General features: G+C 45.6%; 1 protein-coding gene across 1 annotated transcript in view; it reads left to right on the forward strand.

Moving 5' to 3' along the window:
- dscaml1 (Down syndrome cell adhesion molecule like 1) overlaps nucleotides 1-20,174 on the forward strand; it is a 64,689-nt gene that overhangs the window by 31,963 nt on the left and 12,552 nt on the right. The window contains exons 4-18 of the mRNA XM_011608403.2: nucleotides 8,633-8,779; nucleotides 9,241-9,519; nucleotides 10,039-10,314; nucleotides 10,417-10,716; nucleotides 12,667-12,809; nucleotides 13,168-13,297; nucleotides 13,974-14,252; nucleotides 14,510-14,638; nucleotides 14,752-14,931; nucleotides 15,996-16,201; nucleotides 16,999-17,095; nucleotides 17,222-17,350; nucleotides 17,440-17,607; nucleotides 17,717-17,787; nucleotides 17,895-18,135. Coding sequence (XP_011606705.2) covers nucleotides 8,633-8,779; nucleotides 9,241-9,519; nucleotides 10,039-10,314; nucleotides 10,417-10,716; nucleotides 12,667-12,809; nucleotides 13,168-13,297; nucleotides 13,974-14,252; nucleotides 14,510-14,638; nucleotides 14,752-14,931; nucleotides 15,996-16,201; nucleotides 16,999-17,095; nucleotides 17,222-17,350; nucleotides 17,440-17,607; nucleotides 17,717-17,787; nucleotides 17,895-18,135 — 2,775 coding nt within the window. The remainder of the gene's footprint in view (nucleotides 1-8,632; nucleotides 8,780-9,240; nucleotides 9,520-10,038; nucleotides 10,315-10,416; nucleotides 10,717-12,666; nucleotides 12,810-13,167; nucleotides 13,298-13,973; nucleotides 14,253-14,509; nucleotides 14,639-14,751; nucleotides 14,932-15,995; nucleotides 16,202-16,998; nucleotides 17,096-17,221; nucleotides 17,351-17,439; nucleotides 17,608-17,716; nucleotides 17,788-17,894; nucleotides 18,136-20,174) is intronic.

The following is a 20,174-nucleotide window of genomic DNA, read 5'->3' on the forward strand; positions in this document are numbered from 1 at the left end:
GCTCCAATTTCCACACAAGGTTAAAGTTGAATATAACAATATCAACACTATTATTATTCATGCCTCATATCAACGTCAGAGTCAGATCATTTCCTTCACTGTACTGGAACCATCTATGCATTTTATGAATCTATCTATAGGTATACTTCTCTAACAGCACCTACACAAGCGCAGTGCATGAAACAACTAAACAGACAGGTACACCTAATAAAAATAAAAGGCTTATCGACACAAAAAACCGCATGCCTTTCTTCCTCTACACCCCCCCCCCCCACATCCTCTCTTTCTCTGTCCCTCCCTCTTACGCTCTGTTGCTCTGATGACTATTACCCAAGCAAACCAGAGTTGTGGAGGAATCTTTTATTTCTTGCCGCTCTTCGCTGTCTCCTTATCTTTCCCTTCCTCTCCACCCCTTGTGTTTTCACAGCTCCACAATCGCTCTTCTTTCTCTCTCTCTCTTTCTGTTCAATTTTTTCTACCTTATCTTCCTTCCCCTTACATATGTGGATCTCATTCTCTCTCATTATAATGATTTTAGGTTCAGCTTTGCTTGCCGGCCATTAAAGCCAGGCAGCAGCAGCAGCAATGCTCCTTCCTTTTAGTTTAAGCAGCCTCACAAGATGGCCTCAATTTTGCAAAGCACGTCATGCATTGAAATACTAAAACAGCTCCTCTGTTGCTTCTGTCCAAATTTAACAAGTAGGAATTCTGTCGTGCAGCAGAGATGCTAGCACGGACATGCTGAATGACCTTGGCAGATGCCACCTCTAGCCAAACTGCCATAATCTCTGTGCCAGCCCTTGATGAGACCTCCCGTTCATCAGGGATCGCTGTTAAGGCCTGTTACAGTTGACAGATGGACGGGATGGTGAAGTTGAAGGGGGGGGTTGTGGTGAAATGTGAGTGTTGGGAGGCGCAGGTAGAGGCCGGGAGGTTACTGTGTCCCTGTTTGAATATGCCCAGAGAATTAATTTTAGTCTTTTAAGGCTTGCAAAACTGGAGGATGCTTAAGAAAGAAAAGGAATTTAAAGTGTTCCATACATAAGACTTCTGGGACTTCTATATGTTGGGTAAGGATCTATGAAGCCTCCAGACAGGTTGATAGTTGATGCTGGGAGATTGATTTTTCTTGTTGTGTGATGAATGAACATAGCTTTTCTTGACCTGTTGTGATCAGAAATAAACTTCAGACTTCAAACTTTGCTTACACCTAGTAAACTGATATATCAGCCTTCTTGTGAAAAATGTGAAAATAAATATCATGGATTTTGCTCGCCACCTTACAGGTCAGTCTGGGAGCCCCTTTGTGCAGATCCAAACTGTATGTTTCCAGTCAGGACTTCCTCCTGCGTAGCTCTGCAGTTGCTCCCACTCCTCTGCACCATTAGTGTCCTGAACAATCTTATTCTCCGGAATCTAGTTTACACTCCTTTGTTGAAGTCCAAATGTTGCCATCCTTTCTCCCCCTTCCTCCTCTCTGTTGACTTTCCTCTCCTCCTTTTCCCTTTCTTTTTTATCCCCTCCCCCTTGGTTCGGCAGTGACATTGGGCTAAAGTGGGACAGAGTGCAGGGGGGCAGTGAGGCAGAAGCGACAGAGAGACAGCCAGGCAGGGAGGCAGCGAGAGCTCCTACTTTGTTGTGGCAGCCCCACCCCCCCACCCCCACCTCCCAGCACGTACCTCTGGCACTCCTGGCCCCTCGGGCGCCCTGCGACGTCTGGGGGACCCGCTTTTAGCTTGTCACCACTACTCTGCTGCACTCTGCAACATCTGTCTCCACAGTTCTCTGCCTTTCCTGTCGTCCCTCATTTCTTTAACTCCTCCTTCCTCCTCTTTTGGGTTTCTGTCGCCAAGATGCCCAGCAACAGCGGCAAGGGCGCATCATCACAGCGGCGCAAGCTGTGGTAGGAATGCGTAGGAGATGAATGAGAGTTCCTCCCCCCGATGGCCCACCCTTTCCCTGCTCCGAACATGGGACTGCCACAAAAGGTGCACTCGGCTGCACACAGGCCTCGCTCCCCTGCGACCCCCTCCTCCCCTGATCCTTAAGACTCGGAGTGTATCACAATGCTGTTTCTTACATGCTGTGACACCATCGTAGTCTCACAGAGGAAAACATAGATTTACAAAGGCCAAAGTTTTATTGATTTGTGTGAGAGTTTATCACACGGCACTCACTCTCTGTCTCAGCCTCCCTCGGGCTCTCTCTTGTTCGCAGTAGCAAATGTGCACGTATCTGTGTGCGCATGTGTGTTTGTCAACCCCGGTGCTCTCAGAAGACCCGTTATCGGTATTTTCCCTCCCCGCCACATCTTCCTTTTCATAATAGATGACAATCACACAAAATTTTTATTTGGGTTGTTGTAAATCTGTTCACACATTGTTGTTTCTGTGTTCTCCAGCACAGAAATAAGGCCACGCTTTAGTAGACTTCACTCTGGTCGTGTATGTGTGTGTGTCTGTGCGTGTGTTTGCATGTTTAAAAGGAATTAGCTATGTCCCGTTAGCCTCCTCATGACTGGTGAGCATGTATGTATTTATTATCTATGAGACTGAATAATTCAGGACCAGAGCGGCACAATGCACCACATGTTGACAAATCTCGTGTATGTTTTTGCATGTACGCATCATTGTCTCTGACCGAATGGGATCTGGAATAAATTTAATCGCGGGTTCTTTTGTGCAGAGCATCATAACAACCATGAGAGACGTGCGCATGCTCTTCGTGTTTATTTTCTTAAATTTTTCTAACCATCCAGTGCATCTTCCATTAGGGCTGCTTGCATATTTACTGTTATTCCAAATAAACCAAACCATTATTAGGGGAAGCGGGGATGAAGACGTGGGGAGTGGGCCGCCGATAAAAACAGGACCGGTCATCAGGTTCCATTTCCGTTGGTTTGGATGAGCGCTTTTTCCATTTGCTCTATCTGTTTTTTCCTGCCTCCTCTTTCCTCAGTCTCCAGTATGACTTGTTTATAGCATAAAATGCGTGCGTGGGCATGAGGGGTCCCACCTTCGAACTGATGTAGAAAGAGAGAGCGAGAGACAGGTGGAGACTACAGAAAGCAGTGCAGCAGATAGAAATCTGAACAGTAAATGCAAAGAAAAGAGGAGACATAGCATGGAGGGGAAGGTTTCCATGCGTGCAGATGGACGTGAAGGTCGACGGCTGGAGCTTAAAATCTAAAACCATTGTGGGGAGATGATATGTAAAATCTGCCCCCGCTCCGCTCCATTAACCTTCTCCTGTTATTTTGACATAACCTTATCCTAGTACCCACACACTTCTCAGCTCTGCCCGAGTCAAGGCGCCGAGACACTGTCCTTGTGGCAGGACTAACTATTATAGACTCCTTTGAACATGACGAGAGAAGAGATAGGAACGAGTGTTGTTCATTTTCCACTCAAGAAAGAGGGGGTGGGGGTGGAGGAGAACCTCTTGTCGTCTGGTGTAGATTTCCCTTTGTCAAACACATGTCAATTCTTCAGTCTCAGCAGAGGAGAGGAGGATGGGAAAATTATAGCTGCAAAGAAAAGGATGAAGGGGGAGAGGGTGGGTGGGACGGAAGAGGGGAGGAGAAGGAGGGGGGTATTGATTTGACACTCAGGGAATCACACCACAGCTCTGTTCATTTTCATTCATCTGGCCTTGTAATGGGGGTGTTAATATGGCAGGTCGGAGGGAGAGGGCAGGAAGGGGATTTAGGAGGATGAGGGTATTTTATTAGAATCCAATCGCTATTATCCTTCACCTCGCACACATCCATCCGTCACATGCACAGCCACAGACGCACGCACACACCGTCGCCTCGCATACACCGTTGCTCAACACACACGGGGGCATGCGAACACACTCGTACCTCTATAAGAGTGAAGGTGGGGGGGGTTTAATTATCTACCAGACTTAAATAGGCTCGTGGGCTGTTTTAGACACGTGTGTGCGTGCGTGTGCATATGCACGCGGTGAGGAGGGCATTTACACACAGCATGAGCAGCTCAAATGAAATAGCTTTTAGTCAGTGCCTCCTTGAAATCATCTATAATGGGCCCTCAGTAATTATCAAATAAATTACATGGGAAAGAGTGGAAGGGGAGAAATCACAACAGTTCCTTTCATTCTCTCTTTGGCAAACATCACCTCTTCAATACGCAATAGGTGGCGACGCACAAAAATACAGTGTGAAAAGATTACAAATGTGTTTTTGTGTATGAAATATGTGGTATCACTCAGAGCAACACGAGTACCTCAATGTACATTTTGAAAAGCGGCCTTTTGTCATATTAAAACAAAACCTCTGGATACTTCTGGACAGAGGACTGCCTGTGGGGGCCTGTTTAAGTGGAGCTCTCCATGGTACTGAGATGCTGTGGGTCGGTCTTCCAACAGTTCAGTATGGTTATGTTTTAAGCAGTCTTCACCTATTTCTATCATTTAAAATGTTTGCTTTTAATCAAATTGGTGTGTGCACTCATCCATAGTCAACATCTGATACCTCGCATAAGCTTGTTGGAGACCACCATCAGTGTTAATGTGAGTGAGCACAAAACTCTAAGTTTTAGGGATCCATACAATGGTCTGGATTTGCGCTGTTTCATAATTACCGGTATGGAGAAAACCTCATTGCATGAGGATTCCATACATCAAATGTGTTGAAGTGTTGAAGAAAAACAAGCCCATGATTTGATATGAACACAGAACACAATAAAACAAGCTTTACAGTTCTTTTTGGGATTGAACAGTAGTACATCTGTGCTCTTCTCCAGTTATATGTTTCAAAATATGATTCCATTTAATACTTTTTCTTCTGATTTCAGGGTCTGAACTAACCAGACATCACAACAATAAATGTGATTTAATCAAATGAGCCATAAAGAACTGGAGGCAATTCTGAGAGTCAATAATCACGCTAATGAGAAACAGTGGAGAGAACAGAAGTGAAGAAAGAAGAATAATAAGATGACACATAAGAAACGTGCGCTTGATTGTCATTTTGACATCACAGAGTGACAAAGAGCTGCATACAGATATATGCGTCACCCTACAGTCTCAAACTGTCTCCTAAATCTATGTTTGCAAGTGTGTGTGTGTATGTGGTTGCCTGTATGTGTTGTACTAAAAAGCCTGCGGTCCATTTAGCCTAAAATCTGAAAAGCAAACCTTGACAATAATGTTCCTTTCGCTCCTCAGCACATTTTTGTGAAAAGAGCCCTTGGTAAAAGAATAAAGTGAGAGAGATGTGTTGTGGTCCTCTGTGGCCCATAACCCAGGTCTGTGAATCAATTACACATCCATTCAGCACTTTCTCACCTCTCCTCTGATCAATCGCCATCATTTAAATGGCTGATTCCATTTTTGCCTCTGATGAAGGAGGCACGCACGCAACAAACAGGCGTACACAGGCACTCCTGCGCACGGCGCTGCGTGCCACTGCAGCGCCCCCTACCCAGCTGCTGTCACGTGAGCGCACGGGCCCTAGCAACAGCAAGCAAGCGAGCGAGTGTTCAGGAAAGAGAATCCTAGTGAGAGCAGGGGAGAGATGAATGGGTAAAGAGATGGGAAAGGAGGGGGGAGCATTAATAAGTGATGAGTCCACCAGTGTGAACTGCTGTTAGTTAGCATTGCTGCAGCACCGCCTTCATTTGCATGGCAGAGCAAAGAACAAACCCCCTCTCCTTACCTTCCTATATCTTTTCTTTTGCTCTGATTTCACGTTACTGCGTTTTCCCACAGCGTTTCATTTATTTCTGCTTTAAACATGTCAACACACGCATACAGTCCATTGCCTCTGATCTCCTTATCCAGCTAACTCTGAGCATCATATCCAAACCTGCCCCCCATTCTTCTCGCACCAGTTTTATCAACCCTCAAGTTGCTATTTGTAGCGTTTGATGGTGTCTTGTCTTGCAAAACATGTCAGTTACCTGAGCAACGTTCTTTTTTTACGCCTCCATCTTAACCTCTTCTTGCACCTTACACCTGAAAGTGGGGTGTCCATTCTCAAGGGGGAACTTTGGAGAAAACATTGATGCTTCAGGCTCCCTAATCCGTTTTCATTGTGTGTGTGTGTGCGTGCGTGCGTGTGTGTGTGTGTGTGTGTGTGTGTAATTGTGTACCAGAAATCCCACAGACAGACACAAACATGCAAATAATGAGACAGAGAGATGGAGAGGGGCGGGAGGAGGACACACACACACACACATACACAGATCAAGCAAGAGCTTCACTGTACTTGGCTTGACTTCCCGCCTCAGGCTGATCAGCAGAACTATTACTTACAGACCTCCTTGCAAGAGAAGAGAAAGAAAACGAGTGCAAAGGGAGAAGGGAAACGACAGAAACGGCGAAAGGTAGAGAATGCAGAACAGATGTCATTGCGATGGGAAGCCAAGAGAATGGGGAGAAAGCATTTGGAGGCTTCTTCCCCACCGTTCCTGAACATGGGATAGTCTCATCCTGCCTCCCACAGCAAAAAGCCAGACAGCGAAGTGGAGTGAGCATACAACACCGACAATAACAAACTCCTGGAGGCGTTGACAGACTAGACGAGAATTGATCTCCTCTCCCACGAGCAGAGGTTTCACAAGGGGAAAAACATAGAGGGAGAGGAAGAGAGATGGAGGAACATCTTGAGGGATCATTTTTTACCCTCTCAGGCCTGGAGGCCTCTCATCCCTCTCACTCTCACCCCCTCTTCCGTCACTCCCAACGGCGTGTTTCTCTTTATCTCCCAATCTCTCCCTCCATCAATCTCCATCTGCCGTCCTTCTCCCCGCAGGATCCACCTCTTCCTCTCTCCACCGCTGCCTCTCTTCTTCTTGTCCTCCCTGATCTTCTGGGTGTTGCAAGTTCAGAGTAAAGGGGCAAAGGATCCGCTTTCAAGGAGAGACGAGGTAGAAGAGAGCAGTAGTGAGAAATTAACTCGGGAATATTTCGAGGCACATGCTTCTCATTCATCCTCGATTGTTCATACGTTGTTACAGTCAGCTGTTATTTTCAGGGTTATCTTAGTGTCAGCATCATCTCATGTCAATGGCTGACATACTTCCAGTTCATGAAAGTAGAGCAGAGATAATAGTCCCCAAAAAGCTAAAATTATAAGCAATTAGCATTTTTCAGCTTAAAGTTAACAATTTAAGCGGCTTCTCATTAAACCTTTGTGCAGCGCCGCTCTCTTTTCCCTCCATTCTTAACCTCCTCAGAAATTTACACTCTCACCCAAGCCTTCACTACTCCTTCCATCTTCCTCTCTGCAGGCATGTTGTGACAGGGTGTAGCACTATGTTATACTAGGCTCCACTCGCCAAGTGCATATTATCCTGTAAGGCTTAATACCCAGGTTGAAGCAAAAGGGAACGCTCGCAAATTACAGCTTACGTCTCGTGGTGCTCAACACAACAGTCTGACTCGCATAAAAACACATGCGCACGCGCAGGCTTCTCATATAACGCATTTAAGTAAAAATGATAATATTTTCAAAGAAAATTAATAAAAACATGATACTCTGTAATAAATAGCATGTAGGCTTGTATAGTCAGAGATATATGTGATATTTATTATTTAGTTCCTGTATTTGTCAGTTTTACAGTATTCTCTCATTGTAAAATCAAATATAGAGATATATAGAGATTTTGTGTGTGTGTGTGTGTGTGTGTGTGTGTGTGTGTGTGTGTGTGTGTGTGTGTGTGTGTGTGTTGGTGAGAGAGGGAGCGAGGTTTTGGGTTTTCTGTATTCAACCGTATAAAGCACCTGTGTGACTCGGAAGTTTTCTTGTCTCCATTACAACAACACGGAAACACCATGTACAGCAACAAACAGCCAGCATGTTAACAGACATACACACACATACACAGATGCACACACATACACACACACGGACACATGCATCCAGTGACTGCATTCACATTACTAAACAATCCTCAGCATATGACAAACTTTGAAGTGCTCGCCGTGGAAAATAACCCTTTGGGGAAAGTGAATACAAAAAGATTCAGAGAAGTGGAAAGAATCAAACAGTGAAATGCACTCTCCTCCCTCTATCCTTCCCTCTCATCCTCCCTCTCTCTTTCTCTCTCTCTCTCTCTCTCACACACACACACACACACACACACACACACACACACACACCACTGTGAAGATAAATCAGAGAAGAAATGAAAATGACTCTAATCTGCTGTTACCATAACACCCAAAAAAGCATCAATAATTAACACTTACAATAACTCTGAGCTTCTCTCTTCCTCCTGATCTGTCTTTCTGTTGTGTATATCTTATGAGATGGATCGGACGGGGTATGTTAAAAGCTCCCATGTGACCTCCTAAGTGCTCTGCATGGACCTTTTGACAGAATAATCCACTCCTGTGGTTCTTTTTATTCTAAAAGTCAGTGATTTTGTGAGAAATGACCACCCTCTTTATTTGTGTTACTTTGTAATAATAATTTCGAACATTTATAAAACAAAAAAGAAATTAAAAAGTTTATTTTACATCTGTGTCGCAAAACAATCTCTTTTGTAAATGCATCCAGATGGTGGCAGTGTGATACACCCAACATCTGAATCTCTGCTAATTTATTACATCATTTACTAATTATCGCCTCTGTTTCTTCATCCCTCCCCTGTATTTCTGCCAGGTAACCGTTTCTTCCTGACCTCTTTTGGCACCTTGTATATCTCAGAAGTGCAGAAGGAAGACGCTCTGTCCACCTACCGCTGCATCACAAAGCACAAGTACAGTGGAGAGACTCGCCAGAGCAATGGCGCAAGACTCTCTGTTATGGGTAAGCACCAAGCAAGTGAGTTTACTTCATGTAAAAGTTGTCCAAAGACAAGAAAATCAACAGAGCCATAAGCGAGATAGCTTGACGGTGAGGTGGATGCTGAACACCTTCAAAGGACACGAATGATTGAAGTGTATTTTTTTGTTTCATTTGTACCCACACCAAAGTGTAAAAACAACACATTGCAGATTTGGTGCCAAGCTACGTCCTCGCCACTTCCTGCGCTTGTTTTGTCGCTGCGAGGTTTGCCAGACAACCAGCAAAGTCAGGAATTTGTAACACATGGCAAAGGAAATGTGCTGCAAATTACCCGCTGTCATCTTACACTTTTTTTTTCTGTGAGCTGACATTTTAGTTGCTCCAGTGCTGTTAGCCATAAAGAGCCGGGCTAGCAATCCCCTCTTCCTGTTTATTAGATACAATAAAATAATTTAAAAAACCTGTAACTGGTGTCACTCCAGACCCTACGGAGTCCACACCATCAGTGCTGGACAGTTTCCAGTCCGGCGAGGTGCAGTTGGGGCACAGTGTTGAGCTGCCCTGCATTGCGTCCGGATACCCAAACCCAACCATCAGATGGCTGAAGGACGGTCGGCCGTTGCCTTCGGATTCCCGCTGGACACGGCGTATCACCGGCCTCACAATCGCCGACCTGAGAGTTGAGGACAGCGGAAACTACATCTGCGAGGTCACCAACAGCTTTGGATCCAAAGAAGTAACAGGTCATCTCAATGTCATAGGTGGGTTAAAAAAAAAAGAAAAGAAATCTGATGGTGTCGGTCAGAGAGGTGATGGACTTGTGGGAGAAATGGAGGGCAAAATGGTGAATGAAGTGGACACTGGGCATTTTATCCAGGGGGCACATCACTGCACGGGCCACAGTCCTTGATGACACAGCATAGATGGTGGCAAACACAACACACGATGCTTTTTTTCCAACTTTCCCCTGCTGGCTGTGAACAATCAAACACATACACACAGCAGCCTCCAGCATTTAACACCAGCTGCCTTATTGCTCACTGACATTTTCTCTCCATTTTGCATTTCCGTCGCTGTTTCCCACACAGCTCGACACACACACACACACACACACCACACACACACACACACACACACACACACACACGCCCGAGCTGATGACAAATACCGAATCTCTGGGCATCTTGGTTCAGATTGTTTATGCTCAGAACTAAGACACCAACCTGCCACTGTTGCCTTATATATCACATGCTCCTCTTTGATTATCCTTCCACCTCCAGAGCCACTGCGGGTCACCTTGTCCCCCAAAAACCTAAAGACAGGGATCAGCAGCACAGTCATCCTGTCCTGTGCTGTCCAGGGCTCCCCCCACTTTACCGTCTCCTGGTATCGTAACACTGAACCTATCCTGCCCGACCAGCACTTTTCCATCCAGGGGGCTCACAATGAGACGTTGTTCATTTCAGCTGCACAAAAAAGACACTCTGGAGCTTACCAATGTTTTGCCACCCGCAAGGGCCAGACTGCTCAAGACTTCTCCATAATACTCTTAGAAGGTGAGGTACTATATATTTGAACAAAATATCTTAAGATGGTGCTGATTACGATCCACCGTAAGGATAACTAAAGCAACTGTGTTCCATCCAACCCTACCACAGATGGTACTCCCCGCATTGTTGCCTCCTTCAGCGAGCGAGTCGTGATTCCAGGTGAACCCTTTTCTCTGAAGTGCACCGCCAAAGGAGCGCCGCCTCCTACCATCACCTGGAATCTGGATGACGAGCCGGTGGCCCGGGACCTGTCTCGCGTCAGAACCAGCCAGTACACTCTGTCTGATGGCACCACCGTGAGCCACGTCAACGTCAGCAGCCCCCAGATCCGGGACGGAGGCGTGTATCGGTGCACCGCACGGAATTCGGCCGGAAGTTCCGAGTACCAAGCGCGCATAAACGTAAGAGGTGCCTGTCTTCTTTTCAATATCAGTCATACAGAGGCTTCTACAGCCTGAACCCCAACCCTACCCTGACCCATTTCCTATCCTATATCCTTCTATTTCTCTGCTTCTATCTCTGAACGTAGTCAGACTCTTCAAGTAGATTCTCTGTTGCCCTGACTATCAGTTTAACATGTTTTTAGATTAATTATCTACAATCCATTAGTGTTCAGTCATGGGTTATACAGTCAAGCACATTCCATATGTCAGCTTATAATACTGACCTGCGGTGAAGATCCACTCGCTCAGTCAGTGTATTGTTGTCAGCATTATGGAGCGAGGGCTGAGGTGAAAAGGTTTAAGATTTAAGATATCATGAAAATGGAGTTGAGAGTAGATTAAATGGGAGAAGCGGGGTGCACACTGAGGCTGGACACTGGTGACAGGTTTGTCCTCGCAGACTACAAGGCTGAAGAATGACACAAATGGAAAACTCTCTCTCTCTCTTACTCCCTTTATCTCTCTCTCTCTCTCTGTGCCCTTTGGTGAGCTCTGTAGATGTGACACGCGTGTCTGCTGGAGGCAGATGTGCCAGAACGATTATTAGACAGAGAATAAGCTCCACTGCCAAAGAGCCTCAATCGCACACGCTTCTCAAACTGACATCAATCTCACTGATAAAAAAAAAAAAAAAAAATCCGTCATCCACCAGTATTCTTACCAACTCTGTGAAATGTGAGCCACTCAACTTATCTCCTTCTGCGAGGATCCGGCAGCAGACGGCAAGGCCACACAGACGCAGGCGCGCGCGTCCCGATAACGGGTCTGTGTGTGCGGAGCCACGCGCTCCTGAATAATACATCTTTCACTCGACAGAACTTCAAAGCTCAGCACATGCAGAGGAAGCGGAGATGGTAGGGATGGGAAGAGGTGGGAGCTCGGAGGGCTCGGAGCAGAGACAAAAACAAACGCACACGATGAACAATGGAGGTCAGACACAGATGGCTGAGTGATGGTTCGCACTCTGTTACGGTGATGGCCAATATGTTTGTTTTTATCTGTCTGCCTGCTCGCAGCTTTCAGTCTGTGTCTTTGGGCAATGACACGTGACCCACATGCTGAAGCCATCAAGCTCTGTTTGCGTCGTGTTTTCTCTGTGTTTTTGTAAATATTGCTTCACCTCGTTTACTCTCCCAGTTGTACGCCATTTAGCACGACCTTCACAGGCTTCTCATCCCAAACATTGATCTCATCATTAGGTGTAGCAAAAAAAAAACTACTTTTACCTTGTGGAGAGGATTACAGTTGCTGCAAAGGAAATGTTGGTGTTGTGTCAGAGTAGAGGTGCTGAGGAGGTTTTCAGACCTGTTCTTATTTAGTTTCTTTTAAAAGATTTGAATCATCAAGGGTGTGTTGAAGGTTTTTTCTTACCATTGCTGCTTGTAGGGAAATAGCAGAATTCCATCTGGATTGACTCCATCATGAGGAGATTTTTGTTATGAACTGACTTTATGTAGATCAAATTGTGTTGGATTCAATCTTAATTGAACGCTGTTCAGTTGTTAAGGCACCTGAACACACTGACCTCTGACTTCTAACATAAAATCAGAAATGCAATCAGTTCATTTCTGAGTCTGCATCTATGGGTGCATCGAATCCTTCAAGGCATTCACATGATAAAACATTGGAATCTAAAATTAGAACGGCTATTTTAAACACCTTTAACTAGATCATGTTGAAGCAGGATGAAAATTTGTGCTGAAATTGTGCTACAGCTCATGATAGTGTGCATGAGTGCTCAGTTGCTCCTCTGTAACTGTTTTGGAGGTTCAGACATCCTAGCTTCTTTCTCTTCCTACACTTCTTTCCTTCCCTTCCTCTCCACCCCTCCCCTTGATTCCTAAAATTCCATGTCCCGCTCCTCACAAAGTCGACTGACTTTCGTCTTCTTTTTCTTTCTCCGTCTGCCCACCAGGTCCTCCGAGGATTCGGCCTATGAAGAACGTCACCGCGGTGGCTGGAAGGAACACTTTCATTAACTGCCGAGTGATTGGGTACCCGTATTACTCAATCAACTGGTACAAAGAGGGGCTTCTGCTTCCTGACAACCATCGTCAGGTGAAGTTCATTTTATTCACCTAACTGAAATAGCTGGCTGCACAAACGAGTGCCAAAGTGCCCTCCAAACCCCGAACTTCAACAGCAACCATGTGTAAACTAATAAAAGAAAAGACTGCTACAACTGTGCAACCTTCACAAAAATAAAGTAATATGAAGTTCAGCCAGTTTTCAGTTTTTACATTTTGTGTGTCCCACTCCTGAAATTTATGCCGAATTGATATCAAACTTGCAGTGCAGCAGCCTTAGACTGTCCCCCACAGTAGATGTTTTATCTCTCCTATGGTCTCAGCTACAGTAAATAAAAGAGAAGAAGAAGGTGTTATATTCTTGTCTAATGGTGCTGTCATCTGTGCAGGTGGTGTTTGAGAACGGAACGCTGAAGCTCAGCGATGTTCAGAAGGGGATGGACGAGGGGGCGTACGTCTGCAGCGTGCTGATCCAGCCGCAGCTCTTCATCACGCAGACCATCTACGTCACTGTCAAAGGTCAGTTTTGAGTGACTGGTGTGAGAGAAACTGGCAAACTGTGCAGGATCTATCTCCGCCCCTCACCTGGTGACCGCTGGGATTGATTCCAGTGAGTGGAAGTAATCGGAGAGTCAGAAAGACAGACACATCATGTACATGTTTAGCAACAGATGTCTGCAAATTCCTGCTTTCTGCTGTGCATGTACATGCGTGGGCATTTTCAATGTGTGGGGGTGTAGGTAGAATATGGGCTAGCATGAATATATGCAAATGTGGACTGGCCAGTACTGGCTGAGCTGGGGAGGTTCTGTGAGCTCCCAGTAGTCTTTTTTTCAAGCTCCTCCAACATCTTTATTGCTAAATTCTCTCTCCTTTTACTGAAACACCTCCATGTCCTTTCTGTCCCCCTGAATGGTAATCTCTGTTTGTCTTCACATCTGAATTCCTCTGTTGTTTTTCTCATTTATGTCTGCTTCAAATACGCATCTTTACCTCTTCCTCACCCTGCACATTTCATAACTCCTCCTTCAAGTGTATTTTTCCCCTTTATTACACTCCCTCTTTGCCTTTTTCTACCTTTTGCTTCTGTGCTGTGTTATTTCACTGTTGTATGTCTTTCATATCCACTATTTCCGCTGTTTTGTTAATGTTATTTGAACTCACACACACACTTTCATTCCTTCCCTTGTCACAGTTCCCCCGCTGATCCAGCCATTTGACTTTCCCCCGACTTCCATTGGCAAATTGATGTACATCGCCTGCGTGGTGGCGTCCGGAGACATGCCCATACGCATCACGTGGCGCAAGGATGGCCAGGAGATCGTGCCCTCCTCAGGCATCACCATTGACACGAAGGAGTTCATGAGCTCACTTCAGATATCCAAAGTGTCGCTCAAGCACAATGGCAACTACACCTGCATCGCCAGCAACGATGCCGCCACTGTCAGCACGGAGAGGCAACTCACGGTGACAGGTAAGACCTGTCACAGAATAAGAAATCTGGGTTCTTGATTTATGCTAAAGGCAACTGGCTTTCATATCAAATGAAGTTTGACCCTGTGTTGAAGATTAAGCTATAAATAAAGTCAGACAATTTCCTCTTGGACAGAAGAGAAGCTATAACACTTGAGACTGACGTCAACAGCAGCAACTGAGACGCAGACCTCAACCGTCTCACCTGAGGAATTCACTATTGTATAAAAAGAACGCTCACTTTTCCTCCCTATCTAGTGCCTCCTCGGTTCGTAGTGCAGCCCAACAATCAGGACGGGATCTACGGGAAGGCGGGAATCTTGAACTGTTCCGTTGATGGATATCCTCCCCCTAAGGTTATGTGGAAGCATGCCAAAGGTACACTAGGTATGGGACACACCTTTCATCCTTTAGCTGTGCACACCTCCCTGTCACGGGTCTGATTAACGTGCAGAAATCACCACAACCACAAGATTCATCAATATCTCCTTTTCATCCAGCGGGCATCGGGAATCCGCAGCAGTACCACCCTGTGCCTCTGACGGGCCGCATCCAGCTCATGAGTAATGGCTCCCTTCTTATACGACACGTCCTGGAAGAAGACCGAGGCTTTTACCTCTGCCAGGCCTCCAACGGCGTGGGCTCAGACATCAGCAAGAGCATGGTCCTCACCGTTAAGAGTAAGCTGACACTCCCATCCAAGTGTGACTTATTTCATGGCGTAGACACACCAATGAGACATCACACACTGCTTTCTCTGTCCTCTGTGTATGTGGACATCCACGCAGAGGTGTAAAATGGCAAAATTAGCAAAGGTGAATGCGGACACCATGGCAGAAAAAGAAAGAAGCAAGGGAGACAGAGTCAGCTGAATCACGGGTGGTGCCTGTGCATTGAACAGGCAGTGAGAAAGTGAGCACCTGACCAATTGATCCTGCCACCCTCGGGAACTGTCCAGAGACTATCAAAACACTTTGAGGGCAATCATTGCCTGCTATCAATCTCTTTATCCTAACCTCGTGTCTGCGACAGTATGTGTGGTGGATATGAAAATACACACAGACTGGAGCCGGGCATGACCTCACAGGGCACCTCGAACCACTTCGTTTCATGCCGCTCTTCCAGCATGGACGCATCGAAGCGGCTAAATAAAATCACCAGTTTGACCATATTCTGCTATTAGAGAATTGCCCTCCACCTCCTGTTCTGCTGTTAGTGTTATTGATTCAACCGTTCCTCTTCTCTGCCTCCTTCAATTCTGTCTGTTTTGCTCAGTGGAGAGGGAGGTATAAAGAAAAAGAAGAAAAGGGAGAAGGAGGTGAATAAACAATGGAAACCAAGCAGCGGAGCTCTCCTTATATTGGTATTGCGTGTGAAAGTGTTGGCCAGAGAAGATTAAGTGTCTGAGCAGTGACGAGTGTATCGTTTTCACCTCTTCGTTTGCCCAATCCTGGTGTTAACTATTAGATAATCAAAGCAGAGCTTTATTGATTTTACTTCATTGATCATAGTTCTTCAATTACACTACTGCAATGGAACTTGGCTCCCCTGAACTCTACCTTTTCCACTCCCCTCTTCCACTTAAACCCCAATTATTATCTGCTCGCTCTCTCTTTCCCTTCCTTTTCTTCCTCCATTGATCTCTCCACTGATATCTCTGCACTCTCGCCATTTCCTCCTGCTCCAATTTGCTCCCACTATCTCCCTCTGTCGTTCTCACGCATCGTTTCTTTTCCCCTTTCAGTCCCAGCGATGATCACCAGTCACCCCAACACCACCATGGCCAAGAAGGGTCACACGAAAGAGCTTAACTGTACAGCCAGGGGAGAATGGCCCATCATCATCCGCTGGGAGAGAGGGGACACTGTCATCGACCCTGACCGTAATCCCCGCTACTCCATTACCACAAGTCCTAATGAGAAGACAGATGAGGTGTTGTCCACGCTCAAGGTAGGTGGTAACAATTAGAATTTTGGTTTTTATGATGCGAAGCCTGCAGAGAGAGTTCAGGCGGGGAAAAAAGTGGTGCAAATTCTGGCCAGCTGACACATCGCATGCTCTCTTCAGTGGGACTGATTAAACCCCCAAATTTAACTGATTGTTCTCAATTTGCTATGTGCTGCCACTGCTGTTTGGAGTATCACCCTCTCTTGGTGCTCTGCACTAATTTATTGCTGAATTATTGCAGCTCTGCCACTTTTATTGATTAAAGTTATTAAATCTAATCCGGAGTTGTCTGACTGAACTCCCTTTCTGTGATGGACTTTATCCAAGTTTCTGCCACCCCCATAAACCTTGTAAAGGAAACCTCCTGCAACAATCCTCTGACCAGGTTTTTGGTTAATGTACAGCCGCAGAGACACTGCAGATACTGTAGAAGGCTCCTCCATGGCTCCGCATGAAATGAAAGTTGAAAAGCATTCTGTTGTTTCTCAGTTCACTGACTGATGTCTTTCCATCAGAAAGTCCCATGTAATTACAGGAGGGGTGGAAGCTGTAACTTTGAATAAAATAATCATGCAAACATGTCCTTTTCTTGACAACTGTGCTTGCTTCACAACACAGCTGTCCCGGCACACTGTGCCAAAAGTCAGTTGAACACCACCCGGGCAAGGTGGAGGACAGTCTCATTAAGCTGTCTCTTTATGTCTCTTTATGACAAAGCTGTGTTCCGCAGCGTTGGCTTGCACAAAGACAAGGTTCTTCATCTCCTTCATGTTTGACGTTCTTCCCTCTCCACAACACAGCTGAAGCCAGCAGAGCGTGAGGACTCCGTTTTCTTTTCCTGTCACGCCATCAACTCATACGGAGAAGGACGAGGCCTCATCCAGCTCACTGTTCAAGGTAACCGCGCCCATTTACATTTATAAGGTGCCAGCTCCTCCATATATTGACATAAGCGGCTGCATTTCCAGATTCTCTCCTTCATTGTCACACCCTCTCCTCTGTGTGCTCCCTTTGAATCCTCAGAGCCCCCTGACCCTCCTGAGTTGGAAGTACGAGAGGTGAAAGATCGGAGTATGAATCTTCGCTGGACGCAGAGATTCGATGGAAACAGTGCCATCACCTCCTACGACATTGAGTACAAGAACAAGACAGGTAAGATTATTTATTACATTACTTTCTTTTCAGAAGTTGACAAAATCTAAATGAAATCATTCTAATTTTACTGTCCACTCTTTCATCAGATACTTGGGAGCTGAAACACGCGACTCGCAACATCTCCCCCACCAACAACCAGGCCAACATAGTGGACCTCCATCCTGCCTCTGTCTACAGCATCCGCATGTTCTCCTACAATTCCATAGGGAAGAGCGAGGCCAGTAAAGAACTTACCATCAGCACAGAGGAAGCACGTACGTCTCATAGGGCCATTTTTGTCTGGAAATAAAACCTCAACTTGGAACTGTTGAAGAGATTTACTGGAACCCACAGAGCTGCTTTAACTCTTGGATCTCTCTGCAGAGCCTGATGGTCCTCCTATGGATGTGATCCTGCAGCCGGTCACTTCTCAGAGTATAAGGGTCACCTGGAAGGTGAGGTTCCAACAGGCCTAAAACGCAATAACCAAAATATCTATTCTTGATCTTACGTATCTCTATGATTGAAAGGGCTGTAATGAGTTATGGTTTATGCGTTTAAGGCTCCCAGGAAGGAGCTTCAGAATGGCGTTATCAGGGGTTACCAGATCGGTTATCGAGAAAACGGCCCAGGCAGTAACGGCCAGTACAGCATTGTGGAGATGAAGGCCACCGGCGATAGCGAAGTCTACACCCTGGACAACCTGAAGAAATTTGCCCAGTATGGTGTGGTCGTCCAGGCATTCAACAGAGCCGGCACAGGGCCCTCGAGCTCCGAGATCAATGCTACAACACTGGAAGATGGTGAGGATGACAATAAAACGCCCATTCCGCACATCATGAAAAGGGATGCATCGCATTGAGTTGACAAGTTAACTGCCAAATACGACTCTCCGCCCACTTCGGCTGTGTCGCACACTCACTACGCTTCCCCACTCTCCATTGTTCTTTTGGCTTTCTCGTCATCGGATCCGTGTCAAATCACGGCATGCTTTGTAACACAAAAATGAGTACTTTTGTTTGAGTCTTTCACCACAAATGAATGTTGGCTGCTGGAATAAAAATGCTTCGTAGATATCAAGGGCACCCGTGGTCTTGTACACACAACACAGCATTCAGCAGCATTTCAGAGGGTGACTGAAGCAATGTGGAAATGCAGTCATGATCCTGATGGCTACCAAATATAAAGATACAAGAAAGCCCGAATGGAGGAAAACCCATATTATATAATAATAATAATGTATATCTAACAGTACTCAAATAAAAAAAAAATCTAGTAAATCATTTTTCCCAGTTTCGAATGAAACAGTGTCAGCATTTTTGTTGGCTGCTATGAAATAAAAGAAAGAAAACAAATAAATTATTCTTTCAAATAAAAATTGCACCAGGATTTATACATTTACCAACCATCCCTCTGTCTTCACTGTGCACTGCACACACACACGCACACACACACACACACACACAGAGTTGAACAGTTGGCTGAGTCCAATTGGTCCAGAGCAGTCTCAGAGCCCTCCAGCTTTTCTCTGTGGCTGTCACCGTGGTGACAGTGATATTGATGGCCATTATGATAATAGTGGTAACAACAAGCATACTAAAAATAATTATAATTAGCTTGTCTCTCTGTCTGTCTCTCTCTAGATCCTTCTGCTAGCTTCCTGCTGTAATTATCCACAGCTGAGTGCATTGTCTCTCTCTCTCTCTCTCTTTTCATCTTTCTGCCCTTCCCTTGCTCCCCTTTCTTTTAGCTCTTCCTCTGCCCCTCATCCTCCATTTCCTCTCTCGCTGCAGCTCTAGTCCAAAACTCCCTTTGCTTATGCTACAGCCTTGCTAACCTTCCATTTTCTCTCACACACTTAAGTCAAACCTAGAAAGATTTCTGCCTCTTCAGTCTTTGGACTTGGAGCCTAAAGGTTTATTCATGCAAAACCCCTTTTCTTGTGTGTTCCAATCCTCCTTGCTCTCCCTTCCTCTGTCCTCCTCACCTCCCCTCTTCACCAGCTGCAGAGAAATTCCCTGGTGTTACTTGGCCCAGCCACTCTCTTTCAGGCGACTCTCTTCCTCTCTTCCTGTCTGTCGTTTTCTCACAGGCTGACCTCTGTTCATCATCAACAGTGTGCATTATTCAAAACGTGAAAGGCTAGTGGTCAGCGGTAGCCAATAGAAGAGACACCTGGTGGGACAGGGACAGAAGAGGGCTTGTGGAGAGAGAGATGGTGTTTGTGGGGACGGTCCCATGCATCAACCTGGAAGCTTCAGATCTATGGACAGCCTGTTTATTCACTGAAGTTTGAAGAGTGGGTATTAATTAGCTAGCTAAGGAAAGCTCATTTGAGATGATGGTTTTTGCTCGAAAGAGCAGGTTTACTACTTTTTATCAGCATGGTCTGTCATAGGGGTGACAACAGAGATGTGGGAAAATTGTGGCACGAGTGTCATTTTACAGCATTTATAGACATCTTTGGTATGCAGCCATTCCTTGCTATGGCAACAACAGGAATCATCATTAGAGCAAGAATATACATTCACCTGTGATATCCATCAATTTATATTCCAGACTACAGAATAAGGCAAGATATTTCTCGAAGTCTTTGTCGTAGACTGGGTTTTTATTTTGTAGGTTGGTTTATTTGTTTTAAATTTAGCCAGACTGATGACATCAAATTGGTTATACAGCTGCAGTAGATGTGAAAGATCTGCTGGTGTTTGATTTCATACAGCTGCTGGTGTGATCACCTTCAGCTCAAGCTTTCAAACACATAATCTCATTGACCGGCGCGCATGCATCGCATAATTAATCCAATTAATAGTTGGCCCTGGCATCTGTACACCTCCTGAAT

The sequence above is a fragment of the Takifugu rubripes genome, chromosome 11 (genome assembly GCF_901000725.2).
Source record: "Takifugu rubripes chromosome 11, fTakRub1.2, whole genome shotgun sequence".
Lineage (NCBI taxonomy): Eukaryota > Metazoa > Chordata > Actinopteri > Tetraodontiformes > Tetraodontidae > Takifugu > Takifugu rubripes.